This window comes from Prionailurus viverrinus, chromosome C1, assembly GCF_022837055.1.
Source record: "Prionailurus viverrinus isolate Anna chromosome C1, UM_Priviv_1.0, whole genome shotgun sequence".
In the NCBI taxonomy this organism is placed as follows: domain Eukaryota; kingdom Metazoa; phylum Chordata; class Mammalia; order Carnivora; family Felidae; genus Prionailurus; species Prionailurus viverrinus.
In genome coordinates this window covers 20,284,300-20,302,996 of record NC_062568.1, presented here as the reverse complement: position 1 = coordinate 20,302,996, position 18,697 = coordinate 20,284,300, and the positions used below count along the sequence as shown (strand labels likewise).

The window sequence follows — 18,697 nt, the reverse complement described above, 5'->3', positions numbered from 1 at the left end:
TTCCCTTCCCTTATGTTCATCTGTTTTGTATCTTAAATTCCTCATATGAGTTAAGTCATGATATTTGTCTTTCTCTGGCTAATTTCACTAGCATAATGCCCTCCATTTCCATCCACATTGTTGCAAACGGCAAGATTTCATTCTTTTTGATTGCCGAATAATACTCCATTGTATATATATATATACACCACATCTTCTTTATCCATTCATCCATTGATGGACATTTGGGTTCTTTCCATACTTGGGCTATTGTCGATAGCGCTGCGATAAACATTGGGGTGCATGTGCCCCTTCGAAACAGCACACCTGTATCCCTTGGATAAATACCTAGTAGTGCAAATTCTGGGTCATAGGGTAGTTCTATTTTTAATTTTTTGAGGGAACCTCCATACTGTTTTCCAGAGTGGCTGTATCAGTTTGCATTCCCACCAGCAGTACTTAATAATAAATGTTATTTTTTAATACAGGGAACAATGAATTGAAATTTATAAAATTCTAAAAGTGAAATAACCTAAAGATATATTTTTAAAAGCTTCAAAAACAATGACAAGTAAAAGAATAAAATAAGTATCATTTTCTCTATTTCTTAATGTTCAGCAATTAATTCAGTTACTAGTTATTATGACTCTCAATACTACTCTAAACATCTAAGATATGTGCTTCTAAAAATATGGTCTATTACATTTTTGCCCCCAAAATGAGACTCCTTACATTTTCAGTTATCCCTTCAGAACATTTCTGACCACCAGTACAACGGACTCTTTCTACACTTGCCCTTTCCTTTTTCCTCTCATATAATCTGGTCACTTAAAGCACCCACAATAATGTATTCCAAAGTTAGGCTTGCTTTATTCCCCAGCCACAAATGGTCTCCCTTGTTTTGGTTAGCCAGTATTGAAAATACATACCAAAATAGGTATTATATAAAAGGATACGAGAGGATCAGTACCAATCTATTACCACTACAAGAAAAACAACTCACATACCCTGCTGATGATGGGTCAGCAGAGTAAGTTTCAACTAGGAAGGGCAGCATTATATAGCTGAAAATATAATTAGGTTCTACAGAATAAAGATAAACACTTCTGCTTTGCAGTTGAAAGCTTAAAACTAAATAGGCCTTTGAAATCATGAGGTTCGCTGCTCACCAAGGTGACATCAAGGTAACTCTATGACAGAATCATGGCATTCAGTGAAAGGGAACAGAAGACACATTGAAAGTAATTTCCCTATGGGCAAGGAGTTAGCTGACTTTATGGACTATGGACATTGTGTTAAAGAAGTAAGTTTAAATCACAGGCGGCTTGATAAAGACTTAATGGTAACTAGGCATTTAAAGCTATAATGAATCTTGCTTTAGACAAATCCTACAGCTGTATGTTCTTAAGACAAGTCAAGTCATGTGATTTATGGACTTCTACTGTGTAATCTTGTTGTGAATTTCAAAGCTGTGGTCTCAAACTGCTGCAATTTGGTAGTAAACAGGCAAAATAGTCTAATAAAATCAAGGAAAGGTCAGGAAATACTACAAACCTTAAGTTTTTTTTTTAATTTTATTTTCTTTTGTCTTGTGATAAGATTTGAAGATATATAGTTATATAAGATATCATACAAAGTTATATAAAAATCATATACTACATGATACATAAAATCAATGCTAAGCATTTGAAAGCATTGCAAAATATTTATAACATATATTTGGATGGCTCATGATAAATAAGGCACATGATAAATATATTTATATGACACTTTAATAACTTTTTTTGTTAGCATGAGTTTATACATAGGTTAAGGTTGCATTTGCTTATTTCATTTGGCCTCTCCTGGTCCAAGTTTTGCCATATAAGCTAGGGGGACCTCCAGATGGAGAAGAGATATCCTCACTGTATAGCCAAGGCCAGCAATCTTAGCATCAGGTTAATGAGAAAAACAAGAGCCGGAACTAAGGCATGAGCTGGGACCATATGGCAGGAATACAGTTGTCAGGCAGGGCCTGAGACTAGAGAGTCAGAAAAGTAGAAGAGGCAATGGCACTGTTAAGATTCCTGGGACATAGCAGGCTGTATTCTGGTGGAGAGAATCAAAAAATAAATAAAGTAAATTGGTCAATCATTTTCTATGATAAAAGCTTAAAAAAATACAACCATATTAAGAGGAATCTGTTGTACCTGGTATAGGAGGATTCAAAGTTAAATAGGATGATGAACTTTCCAGTGAGGTATGGTTCTTGGTACTAGCCAGGTTACTATGAAAGAATAGTTGGGTCTCTCTGTAGTAGCTAGCCCTGCGTTCTTAGGATCAATGAAATAATGTCTATGGCCCTTAAGTGTAATATCTGGATTTCCGAAGGATCCACCTACTTCCCACACTGGATGTGACATAAGGACCACTAGAGATTAATTGTCTTATTTTGGCTACTTTTGAGAAATGGAAGTTGGTTCATATATATATATATATATATATATATATATATATATATATTTGACCCTGGGTGGGAGAGAAGGCAAATGGTAGAGTTTAGATTTTATAATCTCTTAACCTCAGGCTTATTGACTTCTTCTTATAACATATAAGGAGACAAAAGGATATCATACTATATTTTCAAGCAATATTGTTCTAAAAAGATACCCACCTTTCCTCCATCAGCATTATACTCTTTTTCATCTCCTTCTAAGAGCCTAGCTAGTCCAAAATCTGTGATTTTCACATGGTTTGGAGATTTCACTAAGACATTTCGGGCTGCCAAATCCCGATGAACAAGCCGTCTTTCCTCCAGGTACATCATTCCCTGAAAAACACCAAGTTCCAAAAAGACAGTTAATGCCTAGGCTTTTCTATTGTCTAAAAAGTAGTTCCTTTGCCTTCAGTTGCAAGTGCTTGATTTCTCTAAGTGAAGCCAGAATCCTGGAATATTTTTCAAAATTACGAAAAACCCAATAAAGGGATAAAAAAGCAAATGGCAAATAGCTTTTGGCCTTTTCCCCTAAAGTCCTGTAAAGAATGAATTACCTGTATATGAACTAAATGTTAGATCATTTTTTTTCCCCAGAGATTTTGCACTCTCTTGCAAACACTTCCATCAGTGAAGTGTGCGTGTGTCTCAGCAGATAAGCTAAGAGACCCACACATTTCTAGTTGTTTTCTTCTCAATAACTCCTGCTTGATGTCACTCTCCCCTTACACCCCTTCTCCAAACAAACACACCAACCGTAATTAAAAAAAAAACACAAAAAAAACCCCAAAAACTTCATATGCAGGTTTAATGGCACCAAAATCACCAGAATAGTTTCTATCAAAGCTGAAGAATTATATTATTCTTATTAATTAGGCAAAAAATGAATTATACCCCAGACGCATGAAAAGCCTATACTTTTTTAAAATGGTGTCAATGACAATAGTAGTCATTAGAACAACCTGCAAGTGAAATTACATTGTTTATAATGACCCTGATATTAGCCTTTAATATGTTTTCTTCAAAAAACATATAGGGTTATTAAAATAAAATTCATTACTGATTGCCAACAATTTACATATATCCATATATATTCTAATGGGGATATATATATCTCCATAATTCATAAAAGCAATAAATAAAATTGTACTTTGCCAGTAAATAAACTAAGAGTAATTAAACATTAGCCTTAACTAAAGGTTGATGAAAAGAAGCAAACTCAGAGGCCTAGATGGGAGCAAACATATTTTTATTCAAGTGTTAGAGGAAATTCTGTATTTGAGGATTTCAGTGGTAAAAAACATTGTCGCTTAAAAACAAATCAGAATTATTATAAAATCATTAAAGCATACTCTCATGCCAATTCCAAATCAAAGCTGTTGGTAGTTAATATCACAATTGCAGGACTTTGAAGGATTAATGGTTTTTGATATCAAAACAAAAGCTGCGGAAAACAGACACATAAATCACACAGGTAAAAAAAAATGAACCATATACTCAGTGTAGTGTAAAGAGAAGATTGCTTCAAACAGCATCATGAGCCAAACACTATACCATAAATGCCCATTAAACACAACCAGTGGACGTACTGCCTGATATGGTCCAACTGGTCAGTAGTGTATTTGTGTTTTCTGAAATCAGTCCACAACTGAGATTTATAAGGTTTCGTCCTCTTTCCTAAACAGTGTTTTCTCTTCGATTATGCCAACTAATAAATTCCTAGAATAAAATGAATCTGAAAACATATAACCCTTATATGACTAAGGGATCAAAAAAATAGATTTATTGTCTTGGAGATAAAGTATTTTTAATTATTTGCCCTTTTAAGAAATGTCCACAAAAACATTCATCATTATCTTTCCTACCACTTTCATATAAGAATATGGAAATTGTGTTTGCAACACGTTAATATTCAGATCCACACACAATGACAGAATACACACTATGTTCCAGGCACTGTGCTAGACATCAGGGAACAAAAAAAGAGTCAGAGAAGATCTATTCATTGCAGGAAGAAAGAGCTGTTAATAAGGTGGGCAGACGTGGAATACAGGCTTGAACGGATCAATGTGACACATGTAAGGCAGTTAAGGAGAGCTGTGTTTTGAGGACCATTTGTAGTATAGCCTAGGAATATGCACGAGAGGGGAGCCTTCAGAGAGGTCCTGAGGCCTAAGTAATGTTTGAATGATGTCCATCAGTTGGGCAAGATGAGGACAAAATTGCAGTTACAGAGAACACACACAGGGGAACCAATACCATGGTGTACTGGGACAAAGGTACGTAATTCTGTATTTCTAAATCATTATTCATAAAGAAGGGAGAGTGATGAGTGGTGAGGCTGACAAAGTAAGAAGAGGCTTGATCCAAAAAGGGCCTCTTACGTATTGTGGTAGATAATCTGCACTTCACTGTGGTGATGCAGAGGTTGTTTGAAAAAGGAGAGTGACACAGTGATCATTGGAGTCTTGCAAAAAAATCACCTGGTGTATAAACAAAGGGCTGGACACAAATACAGCAGAAGTCAGGAGCCACTGCCACAATGCAGAAGAGAAGTGATGAGGTGGAAAAGGATGAGAGATAAAGTTTGCAGACTGGAAGTCTGAGCTATATCCAGCTTATATGCAGGTTATATGCATATATATTTTTGGCCCACACACTGGGAAACTCTCAAACATCCTCTTTAGCTGATTACTGGCTGTACCCCATTGAGGGCACCTCCAGTTGGCCAGGATCCCACCACTCACTATTACTACCCATGAATTCATTTATGATACTCGTCTAGCTCCTCATGTATGATCATCTGAATCTTCAACTAAACTAGTCCACAAGAAATTTCAGGGAGAGAACAATTTCAAGTTACACTTATACAGTAAAGTAACCATCCTGGTAATTGAATAATGAAGAGGAGTATAAATTACAAGTGATTCTATTTTCTGACTTTTGTAATTTAGGTGGATAATAATTCCTTTAACTAAATATTATCCTAATGCAAATACGCATATATTTCTTCACCATGTGCAAGAATAGTGATATATTCTATACCAATAGGGAGCTAACATTCACCAAGAAGCTTAAGACCCTAATGACATATCCATATTACAAGCAAAACTTCAAAAACTCCATATGTTCTTTGATATTCTATATGCCAAGTCTTAGCAGGTGATAGACTATCCTGAACCTCTGAACCTCATTCTATTTGTCTTAAAAAAATGTTTTCTTCAACATAATGAAAACTCAATTCAGGCAACCAGATGGTAATTTATGTATAGTTTCACTCACCTGACCATGATTAAAAGATAAAAACAGAAGCATCTATATCATTACCAAATCATCAAAATACATTTGTATGGTTGCTTTGCAACTATGCAACATCATGGTTATGACTGCTTTTAGATCATTAATTATGACTGCTACCTTAGTTCTACTTTCACACCTGAATTAGAGTGTTGAATCATCTATTGGATTGTTCATGATAGTTTTCTCCACATTGCAATTATTAAGATAGGATTTTCTTGGTGGATGATTTCATTAGAATCACAGTCTCTTTTAGATTCCTTCAAAATAAAATCACTCCCTAAATCGGAGCGTGATGCAATTAAGGAGGCAGTTATTAGAAATAGCAGTGACAAAAATAAACTGGATGAAGTCCCTTGAAGTTTGAAGATGATTAAAAAAGAAGGGCCATTCATTATCACTGAAGGGATAATGCTGCATTGGTTGAAAAGAAACTTACTCTCCCTTGTAGCAATTCCCATGTCCGTGCCATGTCTGCCTGGGTGGAGTACATTATGGGACTATGAACACTGACAATAATGACAGCTAACATTGACTGAGTACTCAGAACACAGCAGAGCTAAATGCTTCTACATTGGCAGGTTAACTTAATCCTCTGAGAAGCGTACTGTTTTCATCCCATTTTTTTTTAAATTTTTTTAATGTTTATTTATTTTTGAGACAGAGACAGAGCATGAACGGGGGAGGGTCAGAGAGAGAGGGAGACACAGAATTTGAAACAGGCCCCGGGCTCTGAGCTGTCAGCACAGAGCCCGACACAGGGCTCGAACTCACAGACTGTGAGATCATGACCTGAGCTGAAGCCGGACGCTCAACCGACTGAGCCACCCAGGCGCCCCTCATCCCATTTTAAATACGAGAAAACCAAGCCTCAGAGAGGTCAAGTTACTTCCCCCAAGTCATCTAAGGAGTGACAGAACTGGGATTTGGTTCCTGTGGGGTTCTAAAGTCTGCATTTTTAGGCCTACCCCCTCTCTTGGTGGGTTACAGGGTTGTGTGAGCATGAAGATATTAATGTACACAATGAAGTCATATGGCTTCAGAAGATCCTAGTTCTTTTGGAACAAAATATTATAAGAGATTTCTGTGAATTTCAGGGAATAATGAAAGTGACTGACTTGTATTTTTATTTAAAATTCAGCTAAATTATGGAACCTTTTTCTTATTTAGTGGGAATTTGAATCATATAAATTGGAAATTTAATTCTTGCTTTGACCACAGGATATGAAGGATGGTGGAGTTGGTCTGAGTGCAGATTCTGGGGTCAATCACCTGGATTGAACCCCAACTCTGCCATGTTCTAGCTGTGTGATGCTGACAAGTTAATTAGCCTGGCACTCACCTTCATCTCTAAAATGGCCATAATAGCACCTATACCACAGATTGTTGTAAAGATAAAATGAGTTAATATATGTAAGGAGCTTAAATAGTAACTCCCATATAGTAAGTGCAGGGCATGCAAGCTTTTATTACTGTTCTACAGATAAATATCAACAGTCATAGTGTGAACAAGAATAACTTACCCTCATTAACTTGAATTGCTTATTTCAGAAAATCTGTGAATCCCAACTAATATATCACAGTAGGCGTTCAATAAATGTTTACAAATGGTGATATATATACCCACAACCAATCCATCATGATTAATGCGTGGATACAAATCCCAAATAATTACTGTTCAAAGTATTATTTTAGTAATGATTCACCTGAGGATATTGTCATATAAAGAGAAGAAAAAAATATGGAATCTACTAAGAGATTTGGTGCCCTCCATGAATACATCACAGAATTAGGATCTTAGTGAAGTTAAAGGTAATTAATAAGATAGGTTGGAGAGTTTTCAATGTTGCAGGAAGGGTGAATAAAATAGTACACTTGTACCGGACTGTGTGTCTTTTATCAGCACTGACGGGAGTTTTCTGTAGACATGTTTTAGGGGCATTTTGTCTACTTCTAGATCCAGGTGCTATAAGTCTGATTTTTACTCAAACTATTCAGAATTTACCATTATCCAAACCATTCAGTATTTTACCATTTTTCATACTTGCTCTATATGCTGTAATGAGTTTTCTTACTTATTTTCTGTTTTGCTTATACCTCTCAAAAGGTGCTTTAATAAATACAAATCTTATTCTGGCTTTCAGAAATGCACTTTAATACCAAATCCAAGGATAATTTTATTACAATTGAGTTGAAAGTTTTAATCTCTGGTTAAAATCGACTCATCTAAACTGCTCTGTGGAAAAAAAAATATCAGTGACTGACTTAATTTTAAAATAACAGTATTGACGGACACCTGGCAATGACCTTCTTCTCAATATTATATTTGAATCACAACTGTCTAGCAAAAATGCGTTATTTCTATGTTTTAATCCAATGTGAAAATGTATTCTGCCCAGCTGCAGGAAGCTAACACAAGTCAAGAGAGACCAGACTATTTTTGACAATAAATATTTGCTTCCCATATATAGGACATGTGACACTTTCATCAAACATGTGTGGAGCTAAAAATTTCAAGCTGCAGTCAGCTTTCACAGGCATTAATCTCTGGAGTTAGCAAGAGTACACTTTTTTTCCTGTTTTCATTCTAATAACCTCAAGTTTTTTTAATAACACAGGAAGCTTCAGGAAAGCTAGCCTCAAATGAAAATCACTCCTCTTTTCTACTTTTCCTTCTAAAAGCAATTCTATGCCTGAGGGGGGGAAAATTCAACTATAATGCTCTCTGTTAGGGCTAAAGATATGAGCATGTTCAAGGGAAGAAAGGAGCCTTTTTGGATGAAGTAACTGACTTTATCCAAATAGTGCATGAAGGGAGACTAAGGGGGCTCATAATTAAATAAACTGAGAAGCCTTTTCAACTAGCAAAAGCTTGTTCATGGCAGCGGAGAAAGAACACAGAACTGAATGTTAGAGTCAGAAGTCCCAGACATGCTGCTCACTAGGTTTTTGACCTCAGATACTCATTTCACTTCTCCTATAAAAGTGACAGATTGGCCTAAATGATCTCTGAGGTGTCCTCCAGCTTTAAATTTTTATTCCATGATAGATGGAATTGTACAATAGATCTATATAAAATACTAAATTGTGGGCCAACAAAAGACACAGAGAATAGTAAAGAAAGATGTAGACTAGGTGCCTTCCTTCAAATATTTAGCAAGAGCCGTGAACATGTTTTAGTAAAAGTCAGTTTCATGCATCCAATGTTTAAAACAACAGACTTTAGAAATAAACCCCAGCTCTTACTAGCTCTGTGTGCTTGGTCAATTTCTTTGTGCGTTTCAATTTCCTTATCCATCAAATGGGGACAATAATAGTATGTACCCTGAAGATTGTCTTCAGGAATCAGTGCCCTCATGTTTGTAAAAACACCTAGAACATTCAATATTCTAAGATACTATGCGTTTTCTAAATAAGTAACCTCTAATTGTATTGAAAATACAATTTGACTACTTAAGAGAAAGAAAAGGTACGCAGTACTGTTAGGCAAAGTAACTTTTCTTTCTCACTCTATTTGTCCCCAGATGTTCTCCTACTATTCTTCTCAGAAGAAGAAAAGCAGATTCACATGGCTCTCCTAAACTAGCCTGGAGTTAATAGTCATGGTTAATTCTTACATCTTCCAATTGCACTGATGATCTTTACGTAATATGATTAGGCTGCAGTTCTTATGGAGATTTTGAAATACTGAGGGCTAAATTTATATGAGTTTAATAATGTGCAATGAAAACAATGTGTTGATATTTGAAATGTGTTTATCAAATATTCCCAATAATATATTTGAGTGGGTGTTTGTGTCACACACACACACACACACACACACACACACACACACACACACGCATCTAGGAGGTGCTGTGGTATATCGTCCAGAAACTTCTTCAGGACCAGTGGACTCAACACTGTCAGCTTCTGGGAGTGTTGGCTGCTGGTCGCTCTCATCTCATCATCATTTTGGTTGCCCTGATACCCCCACCCCAACTGCTGCTTTGCTGGGGTTTTCGTCCTCTCACAGAGTCAACCCACATCCAACAACTGGCTGATGCAGTTACAAAGTCCATCCACGCTTGGACAACTATGAAAAACTATGCAAGTTCAGGGCTTTCTCCTAAGATTGGGTGAGATCTCTGTCATGATTTCACCACGGCTCAACTTTTTCCTTTAACCTATTATTTTTCATGGCTTTACAGGTATTGCTCCTGAGAACACTTGCCAAAAAAACTTCCTGCATGAAAATCTGTCTCAGACACTGTTTTCTAGGAGCCAACTCAAGGCAATATGTGTGGGTTTTGTCTTTGGTTTCTTTTAGGATCTCAGATTCACAGAATTTTGAGTTACTCATATTCCATAATCCATGAGTGTGATTATCATTGCTCCCCTATATCTTCCACCCCAATCCCATTCTCCTATCCATCCTAAGTGTTCACAACTTTTTTTTTCCCCATGGACATCCTTCCAATCCATCCATGTTTATTTATCTTTACTTATTTTTAAATTCGTGTGTATTATTTTAACACATAAATCGTATTGTGCATTAAATAAAAACATGTTTTACTCATCATACGTTTTTAGATTCAAGCATAATGCTAAACAAAATCCAGTTCACTACTCCTTGTCATTGAATTAAATTATATCCACACATAAACACATACACATATGTAACACAGGCAAACACTCTCAATTTATTGTCTGTTCCACATTTGTCTATTCTAAACTTACCTCCATCTCTTTGACACTACAAACAAGACTACATTTAACACTAACATCATGTGAAAATGATATAAATTTGCTTCACAATATAAAAAAATCTGTTCAGTACTAATTTTAGTGTAGGAGAATCTAGACAAACAATAATAGTGATAGTCACTGTGGAAAATGGAACTTGTAGAAGTTTTTTGTTAAGGGAGCACTGAAATGGTATGAGGAATACAATATAACTATGCATGTTAACACTTCCTATTTTTGTAGGTAAAAACTAGCTAACCTTTATTTAAGCACTCCACGCCAGGGGACTGTTTTAGTGGAGCTCACAAGAACCCAAAGAGATCTGTACTACTACTATTTCCATTTTAAGATGACGAAACTGATGCACAGAGAAATAATAAAATAACTTGCCCAAAGGTGACAGTGCAAGATTTGACTGTAGGCAGCTTGACTCCAGAGGCAACAAATTTAACTATTACATTATATGACCATATACATACAACTATAGTCAATAGGCTATAAAACCATATATGAAACTAACAAAGACAGGATATATAACTGAATAATTGTTTTGTAAACAATGGGTGCTCTAAAATCAATGAAGAGAAAATTCTCATACCTAGTAAACAAATCTCTTTAGTTTTGCTGGGATCCCCTAGAATGAATGGTGCCTCCAGACACAGTTGCATTGACTACTTGTTATTCACTACGTATTCCGCAATTTGAAGATTGCCTGACAGTTAACTATTACTCAATAGATGTTTGTAGTTGGATTAAATGAACAATAATACCAAAATCTTGTAAGCCTGTTCAGGCAGTAGCAATTTTTCTTTGCAGCGTAGGTGGGGCAAGTTTAAAAGTCTGCAATATTTAGGATAGGTGGAAGGAAGCCAGACTTTCAGCACTCTGGCCAAACCCCAGCTGGTGATATTAGCATACTAGGGGGAATGAATGAAGACAACATTTACAGATTCCTGAGGCTGGCTGCGAAAACAAAATTTTTCTTCTGGTTCTCTACATTCTCTTCAGATATTTCTCCAGAAATTTCATTTACCACCCTTCACAAGCTTTTGGAAATTTCCATTCCAAGAATGTGCAGGATAGTCTGCTTGGGATTCCAGAGTGTCTTACAGAAATGAAATAATAATAAAGAAACAAACAAACAAAAATAAGTTAAAAAGCACATGTGAGGGGTGCCTGGGTGGCTCAGTCGGTTAAGCATCCGACTTCAGCTCAGGTCACAATATCGCGGTCCATGAGTTCGAGCCCCACATCGGGCTCTGGGCTGATGGCTTAGAGCCTGGAGCCTGCTTCGAATTCTGTGTCTCCCTCTCTCTCTGCCCCTCCCCCGTTCATGCTCTGTCTCTCTCTGTCTCAAAAATAAATAAACGTTAAAAAAATTTTTTAAAAAGCACGTGTGAGAAGTCACTGCTTCCCTACCAAATGAATAATGGGTCAAAAAGCTCATCTGCCTGGATCAAGAGAATACTAAATATGCTATAGGTTTTCCTCCTCACTGACCTCTTGCAATATGATTACAAGGACAGAAGTGAATTGTATAGTGTCCACACTCTCTCAGAAAAGTATACTTAAAATGGATTACTTCTGCTCCTTAGGCAGCCGATCAATAAAGATGTGGATTGCAATGAGAACCGTGATATCTGTGGGCTATAGTAGTTATCCTCTGTGCCTCTTTAGAAATTAATTAAAAATCAATGAAGTGTGCAAACTATTAATACAGCAACCTCTAGATTAACAGATCAAAGCTGAGCTTTTCTCTGAGAATTCATATTGTGCAAATACATTCAGACACTATAGGGAGGAGGTTGAGTGTCTGACGCCTTTGTTATACTTGAGCATAAGCAAATCATTCCTAATATTCTTTAGTTTCATAGAGTCGCATGCCACTGACTGAAAACCATAAAGTTCAGTAGGTGGGAACATGTGCATACAACTTTCCCTCTTAAGACAATTACATCAATGTTAGGAGCTATACTTATTACAAAGCAAACTGCCATCATACAGAACTAAAAATTTCCAATAACTATTTTCTTAAGTGTGGCTTACTTATCTATGAGTTCAAGCAGTTGAGTTTATTTATAGTTGCTGAATAATTTTAAATAAGTGTCTTCCTGTGAAAAAATGTGACATTTCTAGAACACTAAAAGCTCTCATGTGATCTGAGCCAATTTTTTTGTCCACATATGATGTATCATTCAATTCAGTTCTGCCTCTGTCTTATTTGGATGCCAGTGGACCTGGCCCATCTATGCATATGCTTCCCCAGCACATGTAAAGCTCATATACTCCCCTCTGGAAGTCACTGAGATACCTCCCATCTGCCTGCTCTGACCAGTGCTCCTCTTGCTCAGGTTCTTTTCTCTTTAAAATTCTGACAAGGATTGGAACCACAGCTTTAAGTTTTCATTTCAATCTCCTACATTTTGGAAGCCCATTTTGATGCATTTCCTCTGTTTCAAACTTTGCACTCTCCAACAGAATGCTAGGGCTTTGTCTTTAGTCTCTGCCTAAGGACATAAGAGAATAAGATGCCTGATTTTTGTCTTGGCTCATCTTTTTTTAAATTTTTTTAAATGTTTATTTAGTTTTGAGAGAGAGAAAGAGAGAGAGAGAGAGAGCCAGGGAAAAGCAGAGAGACACACACACACACACACAGAATCTGAAACAGGCTCTGAGCTGTCAGCACACAGCCCACTGTGGGGCTTGGACTCACGAACTGGGAAATCATGACCTGAGCTGAAGTCAGATGCTTAACCAACTGAACCACCCAGGTGCCCCTGCCTTGGCTTACGTTCTAGCCCAAGATGACCATAAATGTATCAGATAATACATAACTATAAAAGGAGAATAGTTTATCTCTATTTAAACTGGCAACATGTAGGGGCGCCTGGGTGGCTCAGTCGGTTGGGCAGCCAACTTCGGCTCAGGTCATGATCTCACGGTCCATGAGTTCGAGCCCCGCGTCGGGCTCTGTGCTGACAGCTCAGAGCCTGGAGCCTGTTTCGGATTCTGTGTCTCCCTCTCTCTGACCCTCCCCCGTTCATGCTCTGTCTCTCTCTGTCTCAAAAAAATAAATAAATAAATAAATAAATAAATAAATAAATAAACGTTAAACTGGCAACACATTGTCATCTGAGTTTTTGCTGTTTTAAAGTTTGGGGGTGTCATAGTCATAACACAAACCTCGCTGTTTCTTGGCCCAACCTGCCTGCAGAGTACCTGTAGCCATTTGCCCCTTAGAAGCTATTTCCAGATATTTGTGGGGTTCCCCAGTGAGCCTCACTGATGTTCGTGAATACTTCCTTGGTTATTTTCCTCAGGGCTCTGCATTCCTTAAACCTTCAGCTGGAGCTGCTGTGGAAATGCTACTGCCCCTCTAGTGGTGTCTGTCTCTCGGTGCTTGAGAAGTTGGAGCTTATGATAATTCAAAACAGTGAATGACGCCCTTCCAGCTTCCTCACCCATGAGAACCTTGCGATCTTCCATACTGCCTTAGTGAAGAGTTCTATGCACTTCTCAACACGCGCCATAATTTGCCCCCAGCGACATTAATTTCTATTCTTGAGAATAGTCTTGAGAGTATCTGAGACCCTAGTCTCAGTTCCCTTAAAAACTTCTTCCACGACTTAGCTCCTGACTCCATAAAGGCTCAGACTTAGTCCAAGACATAGGAGGGAAGACTAATGCATCCCTCTTTAATTCTCCTCTTGGACCCCATGCATGTTTCATCATTTCCTCATTTTCCACTACCCCCCCCCAATACATGTGCACATGTGCACACACAGTCGTGTGCGTGTGCAACTGCCTCTTCTATCCTATAACTGACAAAAGTCTCCAAGCAACTTGACCCTGTCACTCTAGCTTCTTTTCTAGGGATTCCTCAGCTGGAACTCCATGGCTCAAACCAACCGGAAAATTCTGTTGGCTCTTCTGTCTTTGCACTTACTCCTCCCTTCACCTGGAACAGTCCCTCACCACACACTGCTACACTCCTAGTATGCTTCAGATGCAGATTTGGGTAGATCTAATACTGTCTTAGATTACAAATCAGCTCTCATTTCCTCCACACAGTTTTCCCTCACGCCCAAGGAGATTATGTCCCTCTATTGTATGACCTAGTAATGTCCCATTTTCTCTATCTATCTATCTATCTATCTATCATCTATCTATCACCTATCTATCTTCTATCATCTATCTAAAACTAACCCCTGACATTAGCAAGCATTGTGTAAAATAAGGCTAAATCAAGGTTACTTTATTTATAAAGCAGAAGTAACATACATTTTTATTTATAAATTAGGCTGCATCTTCTGCGTTCAAGCTTTAGAAATACTGTGTTGCATATTATACAATCTTAGTTTCAGGTGAATAATAGAAGAGGACTCGAAAACATCTGGTTCCCAATTGAACACTCATGTACTAAACTGATTAGTTTGTAAGATTGTTTTTAAGAGAAACACTGAAGGGAGGGATAGGAGTAGAAAGTTGTGTTTTGGCTTGTTCAAGTCTTAAAAGTTAAAGTTTTAATCTGACCACTTTTCACTTTTTTGCTTTAAACCCTTATGAATCCTTAACTGCCTGAAGCTGAAAACAGTGTACTCCTGCTGAGATGACTTAACTCAATTTGATCCTTCTCACATTTACCAATCCCATCACATTGTAGACAATCAGTAAATACTGGTCAATTGATTGATATCCCCCTCTGTCCTCCATCTATTCATCCATATGCCTTCTACTGCCTTTGAATCACCAGGTAAGGAGAAACAGAATTCCCAGTAATAATAAAAATACTTACAAAACACATAGTCCTATAACAATTAAAACTAAAGGAAAAAGAAAGAGGAAAATAAATATTTAATATTACTGGAAACAATTTTGTATTGTTAGTGATTATTCTTATTATATATCATCCCTTTGCTCTTTTTTCTAAGATATTAAATATCTGCTAATTTTCCAGCTTCCTTGCATATGTATTACAGGTTGAGTAGTGAATATTTTGACTTCTGGAAAATTTTGGGGTTTTGTGCTACATGCTACCTGTTTTTCTATAAGGTAGGGAAATTGAGGCGCTGCTCATGCACACTGCCAAAGTTGTGTGTGAAAGTTGCCCTTTTCATTCGCTCTTCTCTCCAGTTCACAGATTTATGCAGTTAATACTTCACATGGAAAAAAATCTGCAGATATACATCACACAAGCCATGCTCTAAAGAGTCATTCTCAGCCCATTCCTGTTCATCTTTGACAGCTGAGTACAGTATGCATGTCAGCTCTCAAATACGACTTCCCAGGCTTCAGTATTAACTCAACCACTCTAAATGCAGCTGTCTGCGTCACCTTCGCCATGTCAGTTAGCTTCTCAGTTTGCCAGTATCTTCATCCACAAGGTGGAGATAATAATATAGTAGCACATTTCTCATAAGCTTGTTATGAAAATTAAATGAGCTTGGTGCATGTAAAATTCTTAGCACAGTGCCTGGTCTGTAGCAAGCACTCAACATTGTTAGTTATTGCCACTGCCCCATTCATCCAGCATCTTGCATTAGAGATGATTCTTAGTTTTCAAAATTTTAGCTTTTGAGCAACTTATCATTTTCTCAGACATTCTCAAACAGACTTTTATACTTAGGATACAAAAGATCATCTATCAACCAACAACTGCATGTCTTGGTATTGCCGTCATTTATACAACAGTTTGATTTCAACAAAACTTTGTTTTGTGCTTGTACACTTTTCTTCCTTCATATAATTATCTTAATGACACTTCAGTTTGATGTTCAAAAGAAAATAGGGTGGAAAATAAAAGTGATATGAAAAATTTTCTCATGAAACTAATAAAATTAAGACAAATAGAGAAATCATTAAGGATTTGGAATTAGCATGACTTCAACAACTACGGTATGTATATTCATTGAACTTAAGCTAAATAATTGTATATTATTTTTTAAAACAAGAAAAATAAAGTACATGGAGAAAGGGCTGTAAATACTTCACGATGCATGAGAGGTAAAGATAAAGAAAAATTAAATATTTTATGATACTCTCAAGCTATCTACAATTGAATTCCAGCTATAATATGTAGATCTATTGTTTACATTTAAGATTTCTACTTTTGGGGCGCCTGGGTGGCGCAGTCGGTTAAGCGTCCGACTTCAGCCAGGTCACGATCTCCCGGTCCGGGAGTTCGAGCCCGGCGTCAGGCTCTGGGCTGATGGCTCACAGCCTGGAGCCTGTTTCCAATTCTGTGTCTCCCTCTGTCTCTGCCCCTCCCCCATTCATGCTCTGTCTCTCTCTGTCGCAAAAATAAATAAACATTGAAAAAAAATAAAAAAAAAAATAAAAAATAAAAGATTTCTACTTTTGCCTTTTTTATGAATAATTATGTATGAAAATTGTGGCTACCTTATATTTGTATATACATATGCATATTCCATTAGGTCATAGGCTACTAAAAAAAGAATACTTGATACTTTTTAAAAAAGTGTTTGTTTATTTTTGAGAGAGAGATAGTGAGTGTGAGGGAAGTGGCAGAGAGAGAGGAAGACAGAGAATCCAAGGCAGGCTTGGAGCTGTCAGCACAGAGCCCATGTGGGGCTCAAAGTCACTAACGGTGAGATCATGACCTGAGACAAAATCAAGAGTTGAAGGCTTAACCAACTGAGCCACCCAGGCACCCAAATCTCTTGATGCTTTTCTAGCTTATTACACATACAATATTTTTTGAGTATAGAATTCATTCTACATATAGTTGAACAGGATAAAAAAAGTTTCCTTGTGTTTTCCTGTCTCACATTTAGGTCTTTCATCCATTTTGAATTTATTTTTGTGTATGGCATAAGAAAGTGGTCCAGTTTCATTCTTCTGCATGTTGCTGTCTAGTTCTCCCAGCACCGTTTGCTAAAGAGACTGTCTTTTTTTCCATTGGATACTCTTTCCTGCTTTGTCAAAGATTAGTTGGCTACATATTTGTGGATCCATTTTTGGGTTCTCTATTCTATTCCATTGATCTATGTGTCTGTTTTTGTGCCCATACCATACTGTTTTGATGATTATAACTTTGTAATACAGGTTAAAGTCTGGGATTGTGATGACTCCAGCTTGGGTTTAAACAGTGTGGACGTTATTCAAAAAATTAAAAATAGAACTATCCTACAAACCAACAATTGCACTACTAGGTATTTACCCAAAGGATACAAAAATGCTGATTCAAAGGGGCACATGCACCCCAATGTTTATAGCAGTGTTATCAACAATAGCTAAATTATGGGAAGAGCCCAAATGTCCATCAACTGATGAATGGATTAAGAAAATGTGGTATGTATGTATGTATATATATATATATATGTATACACACACACACACACACACACACGCAGACACACAGTGGAACACTACTTGGCAATTAAAATGAATCAAATATTGCCATTTGCAACGTGGATTGAACTGGAGGGTATTATGCTAAGCCAAATAAGTCAGTCGGAGAAAGACAGTTATCATATGATTTCACTCATATGTGGAATTTGGGAAACTTAACAGGTGATCATGGAAAAGAGAAGGAAAAAATAAGATAAAAAACAGAGAGGGAGGCAAACCATAAGAGACTCTTAAATACAGAGAACAAATTGAGGGTTGATGTGGGTGGGTGGGTGTAGGGGTGTGTTAATGGGTGACGGGCATTAATGAGGGCATTTTGGGGATGATCACTGGGTTCTACTCCTGAAACCAAGACTACACCGTGTGTTAACTAACTTGAGAATAAAAAAAAAAATTTTTTTCAAAGTTCCTTTGTGTCTCTCAACAATCATCTATTGAATAGCTGTTATGTACCACTGGGCGCTCTGCTGATACTTTTTACATATAGTTCTTCATTCTAGTGTGAGATATATACACGGACACCATAGAAAATGTAAAGAAAATGTTCTGAAAGTACAGAAAAGGGGGAATGTGACACTTTCTGTGTTTTTATAGAAAGTCTCACAGAAAAGGTGGAATTTGAGCTTGATATTAAATGAAAAAATAGGTCTTTAAATTTTTGGCTATAATATATAGTAAGACTATTCTAGAAACGATACAAAGCATTAAAAAAAAGTAACAATAAAACAAAACACAGAGTCCTAAAAGGTAACAGTATGGTTGGAAAAAAATACAAGAAGTTCTATGAGGATGGGACATAAGTTGACAAAAGCTAGAAGTGCCACGATTGTCCAATTTAATTGTAACTACCTG

At 37.0% G+C, this 18,697-nt stretch overlaps 1 protein-coding gene across 1 annotated transcript in view; it reads right to left on the bottom strand.

Moving 5' to 3' along the window:
* ERBB4 (erb-b2 receptor tyrosine kinase 4) overlaps positions 1-18,697 on the bottom strand; it is a 1,149,310-nt gene that overhangs the window by 51,297 nt on the left and 1,079,316 nt on the right. The window contains exon 21 of the mRNA XM_047868778.1: positions 2,633-2,788. Within this exon, the coding sequence (XP_047724734.1) occupies positions 2,633-2,788 (156 nt within the window). The remainder of the gene's footprint in view (positions 1-2,632; positions 2,789-18,697) is intronic.